Raw genomic sequence first — 23,775 nt, 5'->3', positions numbered from 1 at the left:
ATACTTTATATTAACGAGGTGTTTACCTTTAAAGTAGCTTTTATAGCAGTTACTATGCCAACGCTTTTAATATTAATAATAATAATACTTTCCTTTAAAATTTCGTCGAGAAAGTCTACGTTATAAAAGAGTTATAATAGTGGTAATAAAAACAACCCCTATAAAATGCCGTAGTTTTAAGTGATTTAGCCGGATTCGCCTTTTAATAGTTTAAGCTTCGTGCGGCGGTTTTTAAGCTAGTTATTAATTTAGAGAACGATAAATATTAAAAGGCCACGGCGAGCTAAGTAATCGACGAGCTTATCGTAATCGACGTTATTAAAAGCCTTTAAAGCGTTTAATATAAGTAATATAATTATTAAATACTTTTTTAAATCGGTTAATTTATAAGCTTCGTAAATTCGCTTTAAAAAACGTAAATAGCGTATTTAATAAATCGAGTTTTTCGAGCATTAATATAATTTTATAAAAATAAGTAAAATTATTTTACGTAATAATTAATACGTTTTACGATAACGTGGTTTATTACTACGCGACGTATATTACTTAACGACGCACTTTTTTTACTTTTTAACCTTTTTATATTAATTAATTTAATTATAACGCTTAAAATTAATTAAAATTATTCGTTATTCGATTCTTTGCTTAATTTTATATTTTTTTTCGCATGTTCGCGTATTGTGACCTGTCTCGCCGTAAATATTACAGCGCCTTTCACCGGTCGCCCTCCGCTTTAACGAACCTTTATTTTTACCTTTATCGGGCGTTGAACGCTTCCCTTTTGCCTTTTCGTTTTGTAGTTACTAAGATTCTTTAATAGTAAGGGCTCCTCTAAACTGGACTCGCGATTTTTTAGCTCTCCGGCGCTTAGAAAGTACTAAATTAGCCTTTTTTAATATATATATTTTATCGCGTATAAGGGTTATTTTATAGGCTATTTTAGTTATATTTTTCGCTATTTAGTTTACCGCATTTAAAATCGGCGTCGAAAAGCTTCTTTAATAAATAAACACCCTTTTTTAATATAAGTAAAGTGCTTAGTTATTTATTAAAGGTTAGACGGCGTTTAAAGGTTATAGGTATTAACCGTTCCCGGACGGGATAAGTTAAGTGTAAGCATTCGGAGACGTATATTTAACTTATTAATTACCTCGTCGGGATTATAAAGGATTAAATTAAAAGCGTTAAATTCGGATTTAATGTTATTTTCCGTAAAAACAGCGAAATACGCGGCCTTAAAGGTAATAAAAAACTCGAGCTTCGTAATATAATTTATCGAGGCCTTAATAAATAGCTTGATTTCCTTTAAATAAATACGCTTTAAAGCCGAATAAAGTATTATATCGAGTAATTAAAGTAAGTGAAATAAATAAAGAGGTATACCGAGTATAATAATATTATTATTTTAGTAGTATATTTCGAATTCGGCCGAAATATAACTTTCGTAGTTATTAATAATTAAGAGGCGGTGAGAACTTTTCGTCTACGCTTTAATATATTTATCGAAGTGTTTAATCTAGTTTAAGCCTATTTCGTTATTAGTTTAGCTATTAAAAGTCGGCTTAATTACCTAGTCGCCCGGTAAATCGGTTTCGCGGGACCAGTTCGCAAAGTGATATTAGCCTTAAACGATTAAGAACGGCGGAATGCACCAGCTTTACGAATTAATACATTTAATCGCCGTTGCCTATTCCCGATTATTAGGCTAGACCGACTTCGCTTTTCCACGCCGCTCGGCGCGTGTTATGACGAGTGTTAACCCGATTATACCCATTATAAAGCCGGTCTCGTCGAAATTTTAAATATCTTCGTCGACGATCCCGTATTTCGCCTTTATATTCACGATTAGCGTAAACTAGCCGGAAATAATTTTAAAATCTTTATAAAAAATTTTTAATAATCGTACCGATAATTTATTTTAGTTTTTAAGTCCGAGTTACGGTTAATAAAGCGCCTAACCCAGTGCTTACCGACGCGGTCGCCGCCGCGCGACGCGGTAAAAAAATTAGCCATATCTTTTATACTAATAAAATCGGGAGGCATCCCTCGGATATTTAAATTAATTATATATTTACGAAGTACTTCTTTTTTAATTAGATTTAGTTTACGTTGTTTCGGTCGGATTTCGCGTTTTAAAGTTCGGCCGTAAATTCGATAACGTAAAATTAATTCGGGTATATTATAAACTTTTATTACTGCTTTTTAACTTATTTAATTCGCTCCGTTTCGTGTCGCTTAAATTATTAAAACTATTCGATCTTTTAAAATTAATTAAGCATTATAGTTATAAAGGTATTACGCGTTAAAGTTTAATTATATTAAAATTAAATTTAAGTGCGTCGCTAAGTAATATACGTTACGTAGTAATAAACCACGTTATAAGATTTTAAAGCTTTACCGATAGTTTTTAAAAGAACGATAAGCCGAAACGCTTTAATTATACTATAATCGTTTTTTCTAAGCTTCTTTAAAACTATTATAATAGACTTTTATAAGGGTAAATACCCTTAAAGAGGTAGTGATTAAAAAGGGGGTGTAAAAGGGGTATAAAAAAGTTTAGTGAAATCTAGAAAATATAATTAAAGATCCTTAAAAGTTTAAAGGCTTTATATAATCGTAGCTTAAAAATAGCTTATTATATTTCGTTTTTAATAAATAGGGGGCAGGGAATTTAAATATTAAAAGTTAATTTCGAGCTAAGGGCGTTAAGTGTTTCTAGTGGTACTAAAAAGAAGGATTTATTAAGAGTTGCCACCTTTCTTTTAAAAGTAGTCTACTCGTTAATCGTAGGGGTAACGTTTTATTATGCTGCCCTTTAACCTTTAAACCTCGTTATTTTTACTAGGTCTCATAGGCTTTTCGGTCCCTCCGCGTAGGCCTTAGTTACTTTCTCTTGCTAGGCTTCCGTTAATACTTTTCGCACGGCTGCACTTTTTAATTTTATATCTTTCGATATACTTCCTAGTCTCTCGGGATTAAAGTGCGTTATTAAATTTTTATAATCTCTTAGTCTCTTTACACTTAGCTTTATATTTTTTTATAAAACTTAATAAGTATTATATAATAGCGTTTATTATAAGCACGGTGTTTTTTATAGTATTATTTAAAGCTTATTTAATAATTTTAAGCGTATAAACTACGTCTTCATTAATAAACTTATTTTATAATATAAAGAGCCTCTTTTTTAGCCTAGTTAAAAATATATCCACTAAAGTATTCTTTTAAAGCTTTTAAAAGGGTTTAAAAAGGGGCTATTAATAGTTATAATTAAAGTATTATATAAATAAACTAATAATTCGAGTCGTAATACACTTTATTTACCCGCTTATATTTTAAAAACCTGCTAACGATCGTTATATTATAAATAACTAAGTTAATAATAAAAATTAACTAGTTTAACGCCCGGGTAATTATTTCGAGTAATAATATTATTTTTAAGGTTTCCGTTTTTAAAAACTCTTTAAAATACGATAATGCTTTACGGGCCGAGTTTTTATCGCCGAGGTTTTTAAGCCGATTACTCGGGGCTTTTTATATTAAAATTTTCGACGATAAAGTGCTCTATTATAAGGTAGTTTATTTTATAGCGGCGAAAAATAGTGGCTAGTTTTTAAAGGATATAAATAATTAGCTCGTTTTTTTAAGATTATTATAAACGTTATAAATATAAGTGGTAATAATAATAATAATAACGAGGGGCTCGTTAAGTACGAGGTTAATAAAGTAAAGTACCGAGGTAACGTTATAAGTGATAATTATAGTTATTATATTTTAAATATAATTAATAAAGGAAATACGAAATTAATCGAGTCGTTTATTAATATAAAAAGTTACTTTAAGTTTTTAAAGCTTAAAGTTAAATAATTAAAGCGTAAAAACAAAAGCTTAAAGGTTATAAGAGTTATATTTTAATAGGTTAATTTAAGGTTTTTAAACGGTAATAATATTATATTTTAAAATTTTTAAGTCTCGAAAAAAAGGCGATATTACTTTTTCCTTAAATTTTTATATATTATATTATAAAATACGTAAAAAGGATAAACTATTTATTACGTATAGCGTAAAATATTAAAAATAATATAAGGGATATTTTTTAAATTAAGCTTTATATAATTAAAGCGTTATATTTTAAAACGTCGTTTTATTAGCAGTAGTTTCGAAACGCTAGCCGCGGTATTATATTTATAAAGGGTAGCGTAGGCGATAGCGTCGCTGTTCGGCTTAGTTAGCGTTTTATAAGCTTAATTTAAGGCTCTTTTCCGCTTTTTCTAGGGGGCTTTATTAATAAAATCCACGGAAGGGGCTTCCGTAAAGAGCTTATCGTTTAAGCTTTCGCTAGTTCGTTACCGTATTTTTAGCCCGGAGTTTTATAACGGTTTTCCGGTAAGTTTTTTTTATTCGCTATTTATTCTTAAAAGTTAAGGTTAATATTATTTACGCTTAATTAAAGAGTTAAAGGGGTTATAAAAACTAAAAGGTTTATTAAAAGCTCGTTCGTTATTTTCGGCTCTATAATTACACTAAGAGACGTTAAAAGTAACCTCGAGTAGGTATTATTAATTAAAGCGTCGAGAAAAGCGTTAATATTATAGGTTAAATTTATTAAGTATATAAGGACGGCCGGGTTTAAAGTAAACTTTAAGGTAAGCTTTAAAGTAAGCTTTAAAATAGGCTCCCGGGTAAGTTTTAAAGTAACGGTGGTTATATAAGCCGGTGTTAACGCCGGCGTAATTAACGATAGTTATTTTTTAAAGGCCTATAACGGGGGTAGCCCTTACGTTTTAATAGTGTTAATAAAAGTGGCGGTAATAATTAAAGCCGGTGCCGGTGCTAATATTAGCGTTAGTGTTAATATTAATAATAACGTTAATATTTTTATAATAAGCTAATAAATAGTTTTATTTTTTAAGGCCTTAATAACTTTTTAACGCTTTCGTTTTTAATATTCGTATTAAAAACTTTAGTTATTATATTAATTACGGCAGTTAATATATTTCGAAACGTTATAAAAAAAAGCGAACGGGGTATTTTTTCGTATCGTGAGGGTTTAAATAATAATCGTAAGTATTATAAGTAATTACGTATTAAGTAATAATATAGCCGTATTTTTAATATTAAAGATATTATTTAATTTTATAAGTTTTATTATAATGTTTAACGTTATAAGTTTCGTTAAATTATAAATATTTTACGTAAATTAGCCGGTTTATAAACTCGAGGCGATTAAATTCGACGATAATAAAGCTTATAAACTTAATAGCCCTTTCTTTTATTAATTAACTTATATAAGTGATTTTATTTATTAAGAGAATCTCGGTGTTTAAAGTTTATAATTATGCGGCTATTTTAAAGGTTTTAAAAGGGTTAAAAAAAAGCCGAGGGAATACCGTAAATAATTACCTCGTATATTAAAATAATTACGGTTATTTTATTTCTTACGTATTTTTTTTATTAATCGGCGTGCTTAATTAATAGTTTCGCCTAGGCTACGAAAGCTATATATACTTAAATATCCTTAGATTTAAAAAATACGGCGTTATTTATTTAAATGCCGCTGTACGGTTTTAAAAATGCCGGCCTTTTCGGGGGGCTATTAAAGGCGTTTATTATTTCGACGTTCTCCGAGCTCTTTAAAAATATAAGGGATTTAACGGCTATTTAAATAATAACGTTATTAATATATTTAATAAGGGCTTTAAGGTTTTTAATTAATATATTTTATAATTAAGATTTAATAGTTTTTTCGTCGTCCCTCGAAGAAGTATATAACTTTATAATAGTTTCCTTTTCGGTTATTTTCGTGATATACTCTCGGTAAGTAACACCGGTGGCCGAGCTTTAAGTGCGGACCGCCTTAATAGCCGGAGGGGGCTCTACCCTTCGAGTTACCACCGCTTATAAGCGGTTACCCTGTGCCGGGTTATTTTATAAGTTACCCGGTAACGGGTTATTTTATAATTAATTTAAAACCGTTATAGCGATAATCTTAACGGTTTTCGTAAAGCTCGCGATTTATTTAGCTTAGTGTTTTTAAACGGCGGCGATTTCGTTTAAGTGGGTCTCTTAAGCTTAAACCCCGGATTCGCGAAAAACTTTTCTAGAAACGCTTAAATAGAGGCGTATAAGGGTAGCAGCCGGTTCGACGGCACGCCTACGGGGTTGTCGCCTCGCTGCCGGTCTTTAATAGCCTGCTATAGAATAGTAAGCTCTTTTGTAAAGGCGTGGGCGTGTGCCGATATGCTGTCTGCGGTCTTGCCTAAGTTCGGCTACTGCTGGGGCTTTCGGGAGGCCATAGTAAGCCGCGAAAAGCGCTAAGAAGCGGACTTCCGACCACTAACGGCTGCGCCGGCGCCGCGCCGAGCCCAAAGTAGGCTCGGAGCGTAATAAGGAGCTAGGTAGCCTAATAACCGAATTTATAGGCTCGTAAAGGCCGGTATAGAAGAGTTATTTTTAAAAATTTTGTTTTAACTTTTATTATTGTCTCTTACAGGACTAAAAAGCAAAAGGGAAGCGTTTAGCGCCCGATAAAAGTGAAAATAGTAGTTTATTAAAGAGGCGCGCGACGAGCGGCAGGCGTTGTAGTATTTACGGCGAGATAGGCCACAATGCGCGAATATATAAAAAAATATAAAATTAAGCGAAGAATCGAATAACGAGTAGTTTTAATTAATTTTAAGCGTTATAATTAAATTAATTTATATAAAAAAGTCGAAAAGTGAAAAAAGTGCGTCGCTAAGTAATATGCGTTACGTAATAATAAACCACGTTATTTATTATTAATTCTTTTATTTTTTAAAAAAAGTATAACGTGGTTTATTATTAACGTAGTTTATTACCGAGCGTATTATATTATTAAGCGTATTACTTTTTTATATTTTAATACTTTTATATAAATTAATTTAATTATAACGTATTAAATTAATTAAAATTACTCGCTATTTAAATCGTTACTTAATTTTACCTCTTTTTTATATATTTACGCATTATAGCTAGTTTCGCCGTAAATGCCATAGCGCTTAGCGCCCGTCGCGCGCCTTTTTAATAAACTTTTATTATCGCCTTTATTAATCGCTAAACGCTTTTTTTTTACCTTTTTATCTTGTAGCTTTTAAGATTCTTTAATAGTAAGGGCTCTTTTAAGTTAAACTCGCGATTTTTTAGCTTTTCGGCGCTTAAAAAAAGCTAGATTAGCATTTTAAAGAGTATAAACTTATTTATATATAATAGTTATTTTATAGGCTATTCGGTTTATACTTTTCGTTATTTAGTTTATAGTTTTATAGATTAACGTCGGAGAGCTTTTTTAATAAGTAAAGACTTTACTTTTAATAAAAAAAAGTGTTTCGTCGTTTATTAAAAATTAGACGGCGTTTTAAGGTCGTAGCTACTAAAGGTTCCCGAACGTAACGAAATAAGTATAAGCGTATAAAAACGTATATTTAGCTTATTAATTACTTCGTTTAAATTATAAGGGATTAAACTAGAGGCGTTAAATCCGGATTTAATATTATTTTCCGTAAAAACAGCGAAATACGCGGCTTTAAAAGCGATAAAAAACTCGAGTTTCGTAATATAATTTATCGAGGCCTTAATAAATAGCTCGATTTTTTTCGAATAAATACGCTTTAAAGGCGAATAAAGTGCTATATTAAGTAATTAAAGTAAGTGCGATAAATAAAAAGGTATACTAAGTGTAATAATGTCGTTATTTTAATAATATACTTCGAATTCGGCCGAAATATAGCTCTTATAACTATCGATAATTAAGAGGCGGTAACGACCTTTTTTAGCGTTTTAATATACTTATCGAAGTGTTTAATTTAATTTAAGCTTATCTCGTTATCGGTTTAATTATTCGCGGTCGGTTTAATTACTTAATTACCCGGTAAGTCGGTTTCGCGAAACTAGTTCGCGAGGTAATATTAACTTTAAACGATTAAAAACGGCGAGATATAATAGTTTTACGAATTAATATATTTAATAGCCGTTATTTATTCCCGATTATTAAGCTAGACCGATTTAGTTTTTTTACGCCGATCGGCGCGTATTACGACGAGTATTAACCCGATTATATTTATTATAAAGCCGGTCTCGTCGAAATTTTAAAGGTCTTCGTCGAGGACGCCGTATTTAGTTTTTATATTCGTAACTAGCGTAAACTAGGTAAAAATAACCTTAAAATTTTCGTAAAAAGCCTTTTAATAATTATATTAACGATTTAATTTAATCTTTAAATCCGGGTTACGGTCGATAAAGCGTTTAGCCCAGTGCTTATCGACGAGGTCGCCGCCGCGTAACCCGGTGAGCAGAGTAGCTATATTTACTACACTAGCTAAATTAAGAGACATCCCTCGGGTATTTATATTAATTATATATTTCGAAAATACTTTCTCTTTAATTAGATTTAATTTTAATCCGTTCGGTCGGGTATCGTGTTATAAAGTTCGACCGTGGAGTCGGTAATTTATAAAGGCTTATAAGACTTAAAAAGCTTTCGTAGTAGCCTTTTAATTAATAAGTTTTAAAAGGTTTCGTGTCGCTTAAATCGTTAAAACGATTCGATATTTTAATAATTAATTAAATATTATAATTATAAAGATAAAACGCGTTAAAGTTTAATTAGTATAAATAATTAAAAAAGTAATGCGCTCGGTAATATAATGCGCTTAGTAATAAACCACGTTAAGCGAATTATATTACTTCCCGTATTACTTTTTTTATATTTTAATACCTCTATATAAATTAATTTAATTATAACGTTTTAAATTAATTAAAATTACTCGCTATTCGATTTATTACTCGATTTTATATTTTTTATACATGTTCGCGTATTATAACTTATCTCGCCGTAAATATTATAACGCCTGCCGCTCGTCGCGCGCCTTTTTAATAAATTACTATTTTCGCTTTTATTAATCGCTGGCCGCTTTCCTTTTACCTTTTCGTTCTGTAGCCTTCGAGATTCTTTAATCGTAAGGGCTTTTTTAAACTAGACTCGTAACTTTTTAATTCTCCGGCGCTTCGAAAAAGCTAAATTAACCTCTTTTAAAAGTACGTATTCGATTATATATAAAAGTTATTTTATAAACTATTTTAATTATACCCTTCGCTATTTAATTTACCGTATTTAAAATCGGCGTTAAAAAGCTTCTTTAATAAATAAATACCTTTTTTTAATATAAATAAAGTGTTTAATTATTTATTAAAGATTAAACAGCGTTTAAAAGTCGTAAATACTAGCCGTCCCCGAACGGGATAAGTTAAATATAAACGTTCAGAGACGTATATTTAGCTTATTAATTACCTCGTTCGAATTATAAAAGTACTAAATCGAATACGTTAAATTTAAATTTAATATTAATTTTTATAAAAATAACGAAATATATAGCTTTAAACGTAATAAAGAACTCGAGTTTTATAATATAATTTATTAAAACCTTAATAAATAACTCGATTTCTTTCGAATAAATACGCTTTAAAAGCGAATAAAATACTATATCGAGTAATTAAAATAGGTGAAATAAATAAAGAAGTATACCGAATATAATAATGTTATTATTTTAGTAATATACTTTAAAATCGGCTAAAATATAACTCTCGTGGCTATCGAAAATTAAAAGGTAATAAGGACCTTTTATATACGTTTTAATATATTTATTAAAGTGTTTAATTTAGTTTAAGCTTATTTCGTTATTAGTTTAACTATTAAAAATTAGCTTAATTACTTAATCGCCTAGTAAATCGGTTTCGCGAGACTAGTTCGCGAGGTAATATTAACTTTAAACGATTAAAAACGGTAAAATACACTAGCCCTATAAATTAATATATTTAATCGCCGTTACCCATTCTTAATTATTAAACTAAACCGATTTCGCCTTTCTACGCCGCTTAGCGCGTATTACGATAAGTATTAACCCGATTATACCTATTATAAAACCGGTCTCGTCGAAATTTTAAATATTTTCGTCGACGATCTTATATTTCGCCTTTATATTCGTAATTAATATAAACTAAATAAAAATAACTTTAAAATCTTTATAAAAAACCTTTTAATAATTATATTAACGATTTATTTTAATCTTTAAATCCGGGTTACGATTAATAAATCGTTTAATTTAATACTTATTAACGCGGTCGCCGCCACGCGCCGTAATAAATAAATTAACTATATCTTTTACACTAGCGAAATTAAGGGGTATCCCTTAAATATTTAAATTAATTATATACTCGCGGAGCACTTTTTTTAATCGGGTTTAATCGACGTTAATTATGTACGATTTCGCGTCGTAGAGTTCGGCCGCGGAGTCGGTAACTTATAAAGGATTATAGGACTCGAAAAGCTTTCGTAGCAGCCCTTTAACTAATAGGTTTTAAAGGGTCTCGTGTCGCTTAAATCGCTAAAACGATTCGATATTCTAATAACTCGTTAAGCATTATTATTATAAAAATAAAACGCGTTAAAGTTTAATTAATATAATTAATTTAAAAAATAATACGAGAGGTAATATAATCCGCTTAATAATAAACCACGTTATTTAAAAGAGAATAAACTTTAAAAAATAAAGTTAAAACCGCTATATTTTATTTATATAAGACGCTATAAAATTAACTAATTAAAGAATTTAAAAAGCAATTAACGTTTTTAGTATAATATTAAAACCCCCTCCCCCTATCACACCCTCGATAATATATATGGAACTTCGTTCTAATATATAGAACTTCGTTCCAATTAGTACAGAACATGACACCCTTCCACTTGTAATAGCAACACATCGTATTGGCCATTTTATCGCTTCTCCCTCCTCTTCCGGTGGTTCTGAATAAATCCTCAAATGTTCTGACTGTCGTTGAGCGCCTGATGATTGCGCTCATCCGGCGGCCCATCCACCCTCTTGCGCTGATGCTGCCGCCCGAATCCCGGCTTGAACGACTCCGGGTCGTGGTCCTCTGGGTGCATGTGCTTGGCCTGTCCACCGTTCGCCGCGGTCTCTTCCTTCCTGGCGCGCACCTTGCCCGCTGGGTCGAGATCCGGCCGCTTGTAACCGGCTTCGATATCGCGCTGGGCGGCCGCCGTGGGGTGTGTACCGGATGCTGAGCGAGAGGTGTAGAGGTAGAGCGCCGGCAGTGTGAGGCCGATAAGGGCTATGCCACTAAGTCGGAGAAGACATTACAAGGTTAGCGATATGTTGATACATGGTGTGCATATAAGTGCATGAGGTTAAAGAGGGTGTGGAGGGTGGCCAGCCTCAATATCACTTACATGGCTCGGTTGTTTCCGCCCTGGCTAGGTGGTGGCTTATGTTGTGAAGAGTAGGAGGCCCTGCTCGTCCTGCACGTATCAACCCGCGATACCTGGCTTCTTCGTCCCAAAGTACGAGTTGCGGAACGAGTCGTAGATTGCAATATCTTTGAAAACATGTTTGATTGTAAAGAGGCGTAGTTCGTAACTTTGTTTTGGCTATGTTTGCCTATGACTGGCTTTTCTCAATAATGTACCGACTGGAGGCAGCTCTGTATTAATACCCCAGATTCTTTGCGCATCAATGATGATAAATGTATGAAGTCATGAATACAGCTCTCGATCGCTTCCGCCCAGCAACGCGTACATGTCATGGTGTTACTGCTACCTGTAAGTGGATCTGGGAACTCTGAGTTTAGGCGGGATCTGGCTGAGTCGATGACGAGTAGTAAATGCCACCTTCGATCTCAGGGTCTCTTCCACCTAGGTAATAGACCCGCGCTAGTGAAGTGTGCATGTACACTTGTTCATACCCCTTACGAAACACCGTGGACAGTGCAATTCCAATAATGGCCTACAAGATTCCGTTCCGTGAGTGTCTTCGTTTTCAGGCGCATCGAGCCCACCGGCTCGAAAACAGCCATTGCTTACTAGCTCGCACTGCTGAGAAGCTGGCATCAACGGTGGAATTCGATCAATACTATGTTATTTTCTCCAAGTGCGTTTCAATGTAGGAACAGGTCGTATGCCATTAGTCACAGCACAATATCACAAGAATTCTATCACGAGGAGGCACGTATAGGCTCGACCCTATCCATGGTATACGTGACTTGTGCAGGAAAACGGGTTATTATGTACAAAGTAACAAGGCAGTCGTGCAAAGTGTACATTCTTTCGGCAACTCATCATCGCCACATGCATCTATCGCTTACTGGCCAGGCGCAACGAGCTTGCCTTGCGCGCGGGTGTCGGCCTTCCAGCCGCCAGCCAAAGCAGGTCCGCCATTCTCGGCAGCGAACTTCTGCATCCGCGCTTCCAGCTCGGGCCGGAAATGGCGGATGAGACCTTGGATAGGCCATGCGAAAGCCTCGCCGAGAGCTGTGAAATAATTAGTGGCCATTTCGACTCGAGTAAAAGGGGCTTGGCTTACCGCAGATTGTGTGTCCCTCGACTTGCTTGGTCAGCTCTTGCAGCATGTCAATCTCACGATCGCGACCCTGGCCCTTCTCGAACCGCTGCATAATCTGCTCGGTCCACTTGCTGCCTTCACGGCACGGCGTACATTGACCGCAAGACTCGTGACGGTAGAAGTGACTTAACCGGGAAATAGCGCGGACGACGTCGGTGCTCTTGTCCATGACAATGACAGCCGCAGTACCAAGACCAGACTGGCTGTCCTTGAGAGCATCGAAGTCCATCAGTTGCTCATCGCAAATGTTCTTGGGGAGAATGGGCGTGGAAGAGCCACCAGGGATGACGGCAAGCAAGTTGTCCCAGCCGCCACGAACACCGCCGCAGTGCTTATCAATGAGCTCACGAAGGGGAATGCTCATCTCCTCCTCGACGGTGACGGGGTTGTTGACGTGACCGGAAATGCAGAACAGCTTGGTGCCCTGGTTGCGCTCACGGCCAAAGCCAGCGAACCAGCTGCCACCTCTTCGGCAGATGGTAGGGGCAACGGCGATGGTCTCGACGTTGGCCACGGTAGATGGGCAGCCAAAGACACCGACAGCAGCCGGGAACGGCGGCTTGAGACGGGGCTTGCCAGGCTTGCCCTCGAGGGACTCGATCAGCGAGGTCTCCTCACCACAGACGTAGGCACCGGCACCTCGGTGGAGGTAGATGTCAAAATCGTATCCGGAACCGCAGGCGTTCTTGCCAATCAGACCGTCGGCGTAGGCTTCGTTGATGGCGTGCTGAAGGACGGCGGCCTCCTGGACGAATTCGCCTCGGATGTAGATGTAGGCAGCAGTGGCGTTCATGGCGCGGCCAGCGACAAGGCAGCCCTCGAGGAGCTTGTGGGGGTCCTTTCGCATGATTTCACGATCCTTGCAAGTACCGGGCTCGCCTTCGTCGGCGTTGACGACCAAATACCGCGGCTTCGTATCCTTGTCCCAATCCTTGAAGTTCATGAAAGACTGCAATTGGCAAGATGGTTAGACACGATCAAAGCCGGTTTGCCCCATTGAGCAGGAGGCTGGCATAGCACATACCCATTTCAAGCCAGAAGGAAAGCCAGCTCCTCCTCGGCCACGCAGACCCGAGGCCTTGACCTCGCTGATGATCCATTCGTGCCCCTTCAGGATGATCTCCTTGGTCTTGTGCCAGTCACCCATCTTCTTAGCGGACTTCAGATCGGGCGGGTAGCGACCGTAGAGGTTCTGGAAGATGCGGTCCTGGTCCTTGAGACCACCGTAGACACGCTTCGGGGCACCATCTTGGACGGTCGCAAAGTTTCGGGACTGGGAGGGCGAGGGCGTTGTCGAGGCGGCGGGACGGGCAATTCGGCTGCAGGTAGGCAGCGCGACGCGCGACAAAGCCTTTGCAGAGGCGGCCGACGGCGCCGAAGTCCTTGACAGCATCGTGAGGGGTTGTTGTCGCTCGATTGAGCCGGGAGAGTGGAGAGTTCAATGGCAATTGGCGAGGCTCTTTCAAACCCGAGCAGAGAGATGGTCGTTGAAATCGCCTCTGGGACACTTTCGGAAATGCTTTGGCCGTGATTGGCCCAGCAAGCTGCTGGTGGGAACAAACCTGCGGCCGTCGGAGCTTGGACCACAGGATGCTGACCTCATCCATTTTTGGCCCTCTAGTCATTCGTCCCAGCCTGTGCTTTATGCAATTCTTCTATGCTTTATGCAATTCATCCATGTCTTATGCAGGTTACCAGGTTAACCTGACCACCCAATCAATTCGATTGGATCACACTGATCAATGGCTGGCTCGCATAACTCCATACTCGACTCGACATGCCCTTGACTGCCCAGTCGCGATCTCGGTCTCGGTCTCGATCTCCAAACGATCCTAAAGCGTTCGAGAGCTGGTCTATCTAGCGCGGTAGCACTACATATTCCCCATCGAAGTCAGACAGCCCGCCTCCACCATGTCGTCCTCGACCAAGCGGCACTCGATGATGCCCAGGGCAGGGCAGCTCCCAAAAGCGCCTGTCAACCTCTCGTCCTCGGTCGTCATCCACGACAATGCCGTCCTGACCGGAAACCACACCATCAACATCAGCAGCGAGACCGTCATCCACCCCCGCAACAAGCTTGACTCGTCGCATGGGCGCGTCACCATCGGCCGTCGCTGTATCATCCACGAGCGCGTCGTAATCGGTGCGCCTTCTGCTGATCCTACAAAGGGCGAATTCGGCGTGACGCTCGAGGACTACGTCACCGTCGAGGTCGCTGCTGTCATCGAGTCTGGATGTACTACCATCGGCGAGGGATGTCTGATAGGAGTGGGCTCCAGAATAGGAAGGGGCGCAAAGCTTGGAAAGGTGTGGTGTGCCACGCTTACGATTCAATATTTGGAAGCAGCTAATAGTATTACCAGCACTGCACAATCACGGCGAGGAGTGTGATCCAACCGGGAGAGCAGTTGCCCGATTACACGGTCCTCTATTCGAACGGCACCCGACGTACTGACAAACGAGGCGTTACCGATTTGAAGAACAAGGCCCAAGCACGCCAGATCGACGTTATGAGAAGGTTGATACCTACCAACATCAATCGTTTCAAAGAATGAGGTAATCCCAGAGAGCCTCTGCAATACCGTCTGTTATCCGTCTGTATTCTGAATCGCGACCCAAACTGCAATTCGCCTGTAGACTTGGCCAATACAAAAGGCCTTCTGCCCCGCGGAATAGGGGGAATCTTGTATGCGCAGGAAGGGTAATGTGGCATGCGTCGACTACGCCAGACCGTCCAATCTAGCGGTCTACAAGAAGCGATCCCGTTCGGTGGGATGCGATGTGTTTGCTGCGCAGTCTACGCTTACATGGGCTACCGGGTCATTGACCTATGTGACATGCTTGTGCTTATTACCTCGGGCAGCACTGCGGCTATTGTGCCCCTGTAGAGGGGCCAGAAGAGCTTTGGGAGGTTTCCCCTGTCTGGCCCGCTTTGGTTTGCAATACGTGGACAGCCTGGGGGCCATCACACGAAGCGTTGGCTCCGGGCGCACAGTCAACAGTTTGTCGGGGCATGTCTGACTACATGCATTCGTGCTCCAGATGCCACTCAAGTGGTTGATAAGGGGAACGCCCGCCAATGTTCTGGAAATTGAACAAATGCCTTCCGATTATCTAATCGTTCATCCGAGGTACCGAAGGGGACAAACATACTTTTTTCGCGAGATGGAGAGGAACCCTTTGAGGGGTAGACACATCTCCTCCCTGAACCAGGCGGAGAGCATTAGGACGGCCGCGAACCAAGGGTTTTTGTCCAGCGTGCACCGAGATTCATCGGGTGACGAACTTTGTGCACAAGTAAGATGACCAATGTCAACGATAACATGGCCACAGCCGAGCAATCTCGGGACTATTAGATGGCAATACAAGACGGCACATACCATTACCCATAATGACTGTCTCGCTTGACCACCCAAGAATTTGAAGGTCATCCTGCCTTGTGACGAATTCATTGTTTATCGTTGGTAGCATACGGGACAGAGCTTGTAATGTGTATACGATGCTAGAACATGGATCCTACTGATGTCTAGAGTACAACCAACCCCTGGCCTGCAACTTCAGCCCTATTTCAGCATGTGAGGACTCTCAAACATGTGCTTTGCTTTCTTATGTGAAAACAGTATGGCCCATGGCAAGGTTGACATAGGTGCTTACTAGTCCCAGATACCCCTATGTTACGAGCGCGAGCTTCCTGCTCGGCAGAATACTTGAAATCTTCATTCCCATTGCCAGCCTGAGGTGTGCTCTCAGGTTGCTTCCAAGTGTTGAACATATTACTAGGGCAGAAGCCGACATTCCCACATTGGTATATATCTCATCAAGGCCAACAACCAGGCATAGCTTATTCGGGCTCGCGGTTAAACACCTGCCCAAGGCACGTGTTGACGTGGAAAGTACCATTCCTTGGAGTGTAGTCGCCCTCGATAGATTTAACGACTTTAGAGATGGGACAGGGGCCGTTGGCTCTCATGATATGATGATGGAACACGCAGGATTGGAATCGCTCAGTTGATGACTCCCGGCCTGGGCTGTGGGCATCACAATTGGCTCATTTAGTGACAAGATGTAAGTTGGGTCTCTACAGGCTGTCTGTATTATGAAAACCACTGCGAAGTAGCCCCTTATTTTTCCAGAAACTATAATAGCAGGCGCTTGAGAATCGAGGCTCTCCTCATTTTCCCCCGTAGCGGACCATTTACATTCCTTGTCCCATTTGTAGTCTAAAGAGCCTCGTTCATTATGGTCATTAGCCTCATTAGCAACCAGTTTCTATATCGGGCATACATCCAAACGAGCCAGCAGATGGCCGCCCCCGTGGGAGCGAACGAACACGCATGCCCAGGTGTATACTGGGAATAACCGTTATTACCCCCTTTTTGCTATGCAGGTTGGAGCCTGCTATAAGATGGGCCAAGGCAGCACATCCAGCTCTGACTATACTTTTACATACTAGGTATCAGCAATCGAATGACATATCTTCACTAGCTGTATTTGCAAGCCGTCAAGCATTCTTTCCATCATTCGGCCTCCGTTCTGAGCCCGCAGTACGAATATAACGTGTACAGCCTCACGCTATTCTATCGAGGGAATATGGCCCTCTCCGTATGCCTGCCTGTCCCAGCAACCAATACTTTCGCGCTCCAGACATGTACCACAACCCGCTTCTATGTCGTATGGATCAAGACACGGCTGTCATATCAGAGTGCTCAAATCTATCGACAATATGAATGACCCATAACAGCCGAAACATGAAATCTCAACAATTACTCACTATCCTACCAGTTCGAGAGCCCTCACGTGGCCATAACCAAAGTCCTGCTGCTGGATCGACACTATTGGCTCGATGATATCAGATTCCACGTGAATGTGTAAGCCAGCCCATCACTTGCTACCCCCAGGTCTCTCAATGCCTTACATATAGGGATCCTATATTGGGGGCTCCTTTTCGTTAGCAGACAAATGGGGGCAGAAAAAGCAAGCGTGCCGATAACCTGCCGCCACCGCAGGGGCCCAAGACGATAGCCAACAGCTAAGCCTAATGAAGCTGAGATCTGGTCTCGGTTTCCCAACGCTCGGGGTTGGTCCCGAATGGATATCGGGCGATCTAGCCGGATCCCCACGACGATCTATTGACTTGGGGGTGTTCCAGATGTGCAGGCGAACATGAGCGTAGCTCCTAGACCCCTGTTTCGCTGTCGACGACTTTTGGCAAGACACAAATGTAAGTAGTCATTTTCTCAACACTCAATGGCAACAACCGCATGGCTCCGAGACTGGATCAGAGCTGTGCCCACCGGCAACGCATTGAATAGCCCAGACACGGTAATATACCCATCTTCCATCAAAGGGTGGCCTAGACATCGCCGACATCCGCCGCACCCAATGACGATCTATCATCATGAGCTGCAGTACCCTCGAACTCATGCAGGGACAATTCCAATCTGAGACCTGTCCATCTGGCGCGCGCTCCTCGCTGCGTGTATCACTAACCCACCACCCCATCCAGATTAAGAGATGCGGCTTCGCGGGGAAGAAGGGAAAACTGCCGGATCGACACACGTCGTCTTTGCTACTGCTCCCTTAGGCCCCAAATATGATTGAATCGAGACGTTGGCTCCCTCGTCTCCAGACGATCTTGTCCAATCACCCAGACCCCGGGGACTCGGGCAAGAACGCCACATCCTGCGGGTTTGGGATGATCGAAAAAGAAGAAGAAGCAAGCATTCTCTGCAGCCCTTGCGATTCCACTTCGTCGTAGCAGTATCTCACAGTTCTCTCTCGGGTATCGTTCCCGTCGAGATCATAACCATGAGCCACGCCAGACAGCATCATCATCGACCCGCCTCGTGGCGTTCCACAAGGCTGGTGGTTCGGATACTAGGTTCAGGAGAAGTATCAATAGAAGACGCAATGACTTCAGTGGCCCCAGGAGAAAGAAGAAGCGCGAGGAGGAGTGTGGATGGGGAAAGCGAAACCACCTTCGCTGTGCCGGCCGTGTTGCCAGAGAACAGTGTGCCTTCACCGTCCCGTGTGTGTCTATCATCACGCAAAATGAGGGGACTATACGTAGATACTGTTGGTTTCTTCTTCCGCCCCCATGGGGAAGGTGGTGATCTTCTGGTAGGTAATTCATGACATCGTCGTTGCCCTTAACCATGATCACCAGAGCCCTCCAGAGCCTCGATGGACCGCTAAGGAGGCAGCCCCTATTTCTCACCTGCATAAATGCATAGCAGCAGCATCTCAGTGCCCGTTCGAAACGGGTAGGTTCGCCATTGGTGCATTACGACTTGCTTTTTCCTTCGGCCCGGGGATCGATCCCGGCGTGCATCCACATGCATTGGTGATCGGGGTATGTGTGCTCGCCCCAGGGGGGACGAGGAGGAATAAAGGCGCAGGAGATAAAATTGACTGGAATTGATCTGTAATTGTTTTCGTTTTATTTTCTCTCCCAACGTCCCTTTCTTCGCCCTGTTCCGGGTATATTATTTGAGTTCGCGGCCGTTTCTTTTCTGACGCTGCGAGGTACTTATGACCTGGTAAGCTTATTGTTTCTCTTTTCTCACCCCCCAATCCATGCTTCTGCCCGGTTTGCTTCCCCGGATTCACCTGATCGCGCTATATAACCTTGCTCGATCACCCGTCAGCTGAGGGGGCCAGTGGCTTCCTGTGTACCTTGCATGGGCGAAAAGAGGGGGAATGACGGTCTCATGCCCTGTGCGTTGATTCTACAGCAGGAATTGGAAATGCACTATGCCACACCCCAAAGCACCGACATTGTCTCATTCCTCCGGAGGGGTTTTGTCACTCGGTGGGTGGTTCCTGCAGGCTCTCGACCATCTAGGAGCTAGGCGAGGAGCCTCGAAAGTGTATAACCATATAGACTGCATGAGGCAGTATACAGGGTACCCGGCTGCTGACGCTCACATGCTGCTCAAATGACAAGCTTCAAACCATGCCACGGCGAGGCTGTCTACTCACTACCACGACACGACGCCTTCCGTCGGCTAGCGTACCGATGAAACCGCCTCCCCTGACCAAGGGCGGCCGGACGTGCGGATATCTACGGCCGTGACTCTATTGCCGAATGGCCGTGACTTGTCAATCTTTTCTCTTCAATTGCACGAGTCACACCAATTCGAGAATACTCGCCTGATCGGGGAGTAACACAAGAGCTCACGAGCCAGGAGCCAACGTTTTTGAGGCGTCCGGCCGTCGGCTTGGTCTCTTCGATATGATCCACCATATGTATCTTACTTGCTCCCGCCCATGGCCATCACGAGCTGCTTGTGACAAAAGCGCTAATACCTATATTGCATTGTGTTACCCCTACCGTTCGTCGCCTGCGGCATGGCGTAGCTTCTCTGGCTTTCTTACCCCAGAAAACTCTCTTCTCCTGCAAGTGAGGGCCCCCTTCCTCCTTGCCCCAGGCTTTGGCGTTGCAGCACATGAGAGCAAGGGGGAAAAGATGAAGACTCATGTGCCCTCGTGCGGCCCTCTCTCATGTAAGCAGGAACAAAAAAAGCCACCACCGGAGCTAGAAGAAGAAGCGATATGAGAGTTTAGGAAGCAGGCGATGCTTTTCCAACTGTAGCTTCTTCCTGCGAAAGGAGTCACCGCAAAGTGTTTCCCCGAGTATGTAGTTGGACGCGCTGGCGACACGCTCGGAGCGTCATCCACCACGCATGGTCATCGCCTCTCCTAATTCCTTTTCCATGTCCCATTCCCGTGTTGTGTCACGCGCTTCATCTCGTCCCGCGCTGCCGCCACCGAGACGATGACCGACTGCATACATCCGGCCGGCTCATGGAGGTTTGGTACCCGCATGCGCGATCTGGCTGGGCGCGGGTAACGAGCCCACATATTCTATAAGCGTGCGAGCTAGCGGAGACAGGAAAATGGAGCCCATTGTGGACGGAAAACTCGAGCAAGGAGGAGAGGCCGAGAAAAGCTACATGTAGAAAAATAATAAACGATAAATGATAATAAGCGATCAAACCAATAAAATCAAACTGCCGTACTTTTTCTTTCTCTCTCCCGCACTTGTACCACCACTATCGAACCTAGTTATGTAACGTAGAACACGCAAGGCGGCTTGCATTATCCACCGAGAACTCGGAGTAGCAGGATGCAGATCCAAATCCAAGGAAGAACAAAATAATGAAACTGCATTCTCTGTTCAAAGCGGGAAAGACACATTGAGAGCAGCAAACGATTTGGTAGATGCGTTACGAACCCCCCGCTCTCTTGACGACCCATACCACCGTAGTAGTAGGTATACTGCTACCTGCCACACACACGCACACATCGCATGTCTGGGTAATGCATGATGACGGCGTGATGTTCCAACGAGCCTCAAAAGTCTAGGTCGTCCGGCAGATAGGCCTGAACTCTTACAGCCGCAAAATGTAACGCAACCACACCACACTCACACAGCAGCCGGATAACCTCCCCGTTGCCGATCCTGTTCTTATTTATTGCGCATCACAAACGCACGGCTACATAAAATGATAAAACACAGCATATCTAACAAGAGAGATATGGTAGCTGTATACTGCCTCTTCCATAAGTAGGCATTCAGATGGATACGACAATGCATAGCCTACCATCCGGCACGACCACATAAAAGGTAGCGAAGCAATGGGGGCTGGAAGGTGCAGGTTCCGCGAAATTACCTGGGCCGCTACCTAATCAATAGCATAGCATAACCGTGCATTGTCACCGAGTAGAGTAGGCCGTAGCAAGAAAGCGGCGGCCGCGGGGGCCTGGCCACTTCCATTCATTTGATTGTCGGAACACACGCCGCCGCTAGCTTCATCTACTGGCGGCCGCACGTGGTTTCAAAATCGCCAATACCCAATCCAGACCTGGACATAAGAAAAATCCCCTTTGTCCATTTTAGCAGGAACAGCATCAATTGCGCGGCTATCATTTGACCGGGATGCTGACTAGGTCTAAGTAGCCGTGGGATCTTCTGACAGGTCGAAGGGCTAGAAGAAGGGCTGCCTCCAATCAAAGCACTTACTACTTTGCCTGTAGACTGTATCCCCGAGGGGAGGGACGGGGTACCGAACACGGGCAATGATGGAATGGCGATACAATTCAACGAAATGGAGTTTTTGTGTGACCTAGAACATACTGAGATCAGCATGCGATATTCAGGGCGTTGGGGAGGTGTGTTACACAACCACACAACCACTACACACAGAGGCATGAACGTTTACCCCTCAGGAAACCCCTCATTGCCGAGCGCCACACCTGTACATGGGGTTTCGTCACGCGTGGGGAAAAGGTTTTTTTCTTCTTCGTCAACCAACCTGTAGCACACGCGCCCGTGGCTAATCCCTCCCCCTTGATCAGAAAAAAAAAGGTTTTATGCTGCTCACAAAACCCGGCATGCATGAATGAATAGAACGAGCAAGATAGGTCAGACGAACCTGCAGAGTATCCATTTGTCATCTCTCGGCGGCTTTCTGGAGTCCTGGTTCCCTGAGGCTTGGATTGTGATGCGTATAACTCCAGCCTCGAGCCCAAGGGTGGGTCTCGTGTGCCTGGTTGCACCTGGATAGAGAGAGATTGTGTGTGTGCGCGCGTGATTGAATCGCCGCCATGCACTTGACGGGTAAATGACCGCTGGCAGGCTGGTAGCTGGCTTGGGAGGGCGCTTGGGAGGGCAGCTTGGCTTAGCCTGGGCGGTGCAAGGTCCGACCTGCAGTGGCTGGGCCTGCCGCATCGGGCCTAGCTGCCAATAGAGCCAAGAGAGCTCGTGGAAGGCTTCTAGAAGGATGTGGGGAGAGAGCGGGGGCGCCCTAAATTCAATCGTCTGGACTTGTTGGAACAATCAGAATCGAGCAAACTAGGCCACTAGAAAAGAACCGAGGGGCCGGACCACAGTTGAACCGGCAATGCTGGGGGGGCCAGGGGGCCAGGGGGTGGTTCCCTAGGCCCGGTAAGTACTTAAGTAGGCTAGGCAGGTAGCCCACACGCCCACGCGCTGCCAAAAACCTCCAAAGTACTGTGGTACCGAGCCATGCCGACATGGTACGTACGCGAAAAAGGACCGATCAGCAAGGACCGTTCTTACCACATTGCGGAACGAGGATGGATAGGATGCTGGAGTGCGCGAAAACAAGGAAAAAATCGGGATATTCAGGCACAGCAGATACATCGTTGCGTAAACGGTTGCAACGGGCCGGCCAATCACAAGCGGCAGATTTCACCTCAAACAACCTGCTTCGACTTCTCTGTTCTCTGCATGCAATCCTCACCAGCAAGATAAGTGGACGGGCAGGATGGAGGGCCCTATGTCCTATGGGCCTATGGCACCCCCAAAGGGGCCTGGAGGCTGTGGCCCAATGAGCTTGCAGCCTTTGCACCAGCCTGACACCTTTGGCCTAGCCGGAAGCTGAAGCGAAAAAGTCACCACCCCTTCACAAGTTCACAGCGACCAATTCACCGGCCAGATGCAGGCCTCTTACTGGACAATGGGACATAAGTGGCCGTTGCAAAGCCCGATTTCCACACTCTAAGAAACCTCCGACGTAGCACCAAATTCGCTGCTGGTTGGCTCCATCCCCTCACGTCAGCGCCACCCGTTAGAATCAATATATGATGACAGAGGGGGGTTGATTGAGATTGAAGATGGTGTGTCGGTGGTATTGTCTCCGGCCGTTGCGCGTGGATACGAGCCATGGCGGTGTCAACCGATGTCAATATCGAGATGAAACTTTCGATCTGGGCCAACAGCTGAATGGAAATGGGGCCGGCCAGCCATCGCTTGACCGATCGCCGCGCGGCCACCCAGATGAGCTGTTTCGCGAAGGAAGAAATGGAATCAACTAAAAGAACGTGATACGGTGAAGTAAATTAAGCGACGCGATAATGGAGGCACGCCGGAGAGCCACTCACGGTCCCCGTGTCGGTCTCTCCTCTCTGTGCTTGGGCCATTGGCAGACCGATCCGCTTGGCAGCCAATTTTTCCGCGCCTATCCCGCTGTCGATGTCGATGTCGATGTCGATGTCGATATCAACGGTGCGGACGGCCTGCCTACATCCAGCGCATACCTGCCGACCGATGTGTATCATGATGGGATGAGAAGCGATAGTATCAAGCGCACAACCATGGACGGCATAAAAGTATTCTGGGGTGAACAAGGTCCATCGCTGTAGGTAGACGGCAGCTGCGGTCTCTTCGCCCCCGGCTGCGGGCTATCACCACCGTACGGCTTGTTTCTTTGAAAGTCGGTGTAGAGATAAAATAGGCCTTCAGCTCTCAGCCAATTTTTCTATTCGTGCAAGGCCGAAGGCAAGACGGTTAAAGGGCATCGTCGCTGGCGAGTTGCAGCTT

At 42.8% G+C, this 23,775-nt stretch overlaps 3 protein-coding genes across 3 annotated transcripts; 2 read left to right on the top strand and 1 right to left on the bottom strand.

Moving 5' to 3' along the window:
- Positions 1-10,828: 10,828 nt before the first annotated feature.
- PG997_006247 (NADH-ubiquinone oxidoreductase) lies at positions 10,829-13,821 on the bottom strand (the record flags this gene model as incomplete). Its single annotated transcript, XM_066810562.1, has 4 exons — positions 10,829-11,150; positions 12,172-12,337; positions 12,390-13,377; positions 13,453-13,821. The coding sequence occupies 4 exons, from the start codon at positions 13,819-13,821 to the stop codon at positions 10,829-10,831; spliced, it is 1,845 nt and encodes a 614-aa protein (XP_066669485.1).
- A 518-nt stretch (positions 13,822-14,339) lies between these two features.
- PG997_006246 (uncharacterized protein) lies at positions 14,340-14,983 on the top strand (the record flags this gene model as incomplete). Its single annotated transcript, XM_066810561.1, has 2 exons — positions 14,340-14,735; positions 14,783-14,983. The coding sequence occupies 2 exons, from the start codon at positions 14,340-14,342 to the stop codon at positions 14,981-14,983; spliced, it is 597 nt and encodes a 198-aa protein (XP_066669484.1).
- Positions 14,984-23,309: 8,326 nt separating this feature from the next.
- On the top strand, positions 23,310-23,597 carry PG997_006245 (uncharacterized protein; the record flags this gene model as incomplete). The annotated part of the gene is made up of 1 exon (XM_066810560.1): positions 23,310-23,597. One exon carries the CDS (start codon positions 23,310-23,312, stop codon positions 23,595-23,597), a length of 288 nt encoding a protein of 95 aa, XP_066669483.1.
- Positions 23,598-23,775: the final 178 nt, after the last annotated feature.

The sequence above is a fragment of the Apiospora hydei genome (genome assembly GCF_038363865.1).
Source record: "Apiospora hydei strain CBS 114990 chromosome Unknown utg000005l_segment0_segment0, whole genome shotgun sequence".
Classification (NCBI taxonomy): Eukaryota; Fungi; Ascomycota; class Sordariomycetes; order Amphisphaeriales; family Apiosporaceae; genus Apiospora; species Apiospora hydei.
Note: the sequence above shows the minus strand (reverse complement) of the source record. Positions and strands in the feature narration are given on the sequence as shown.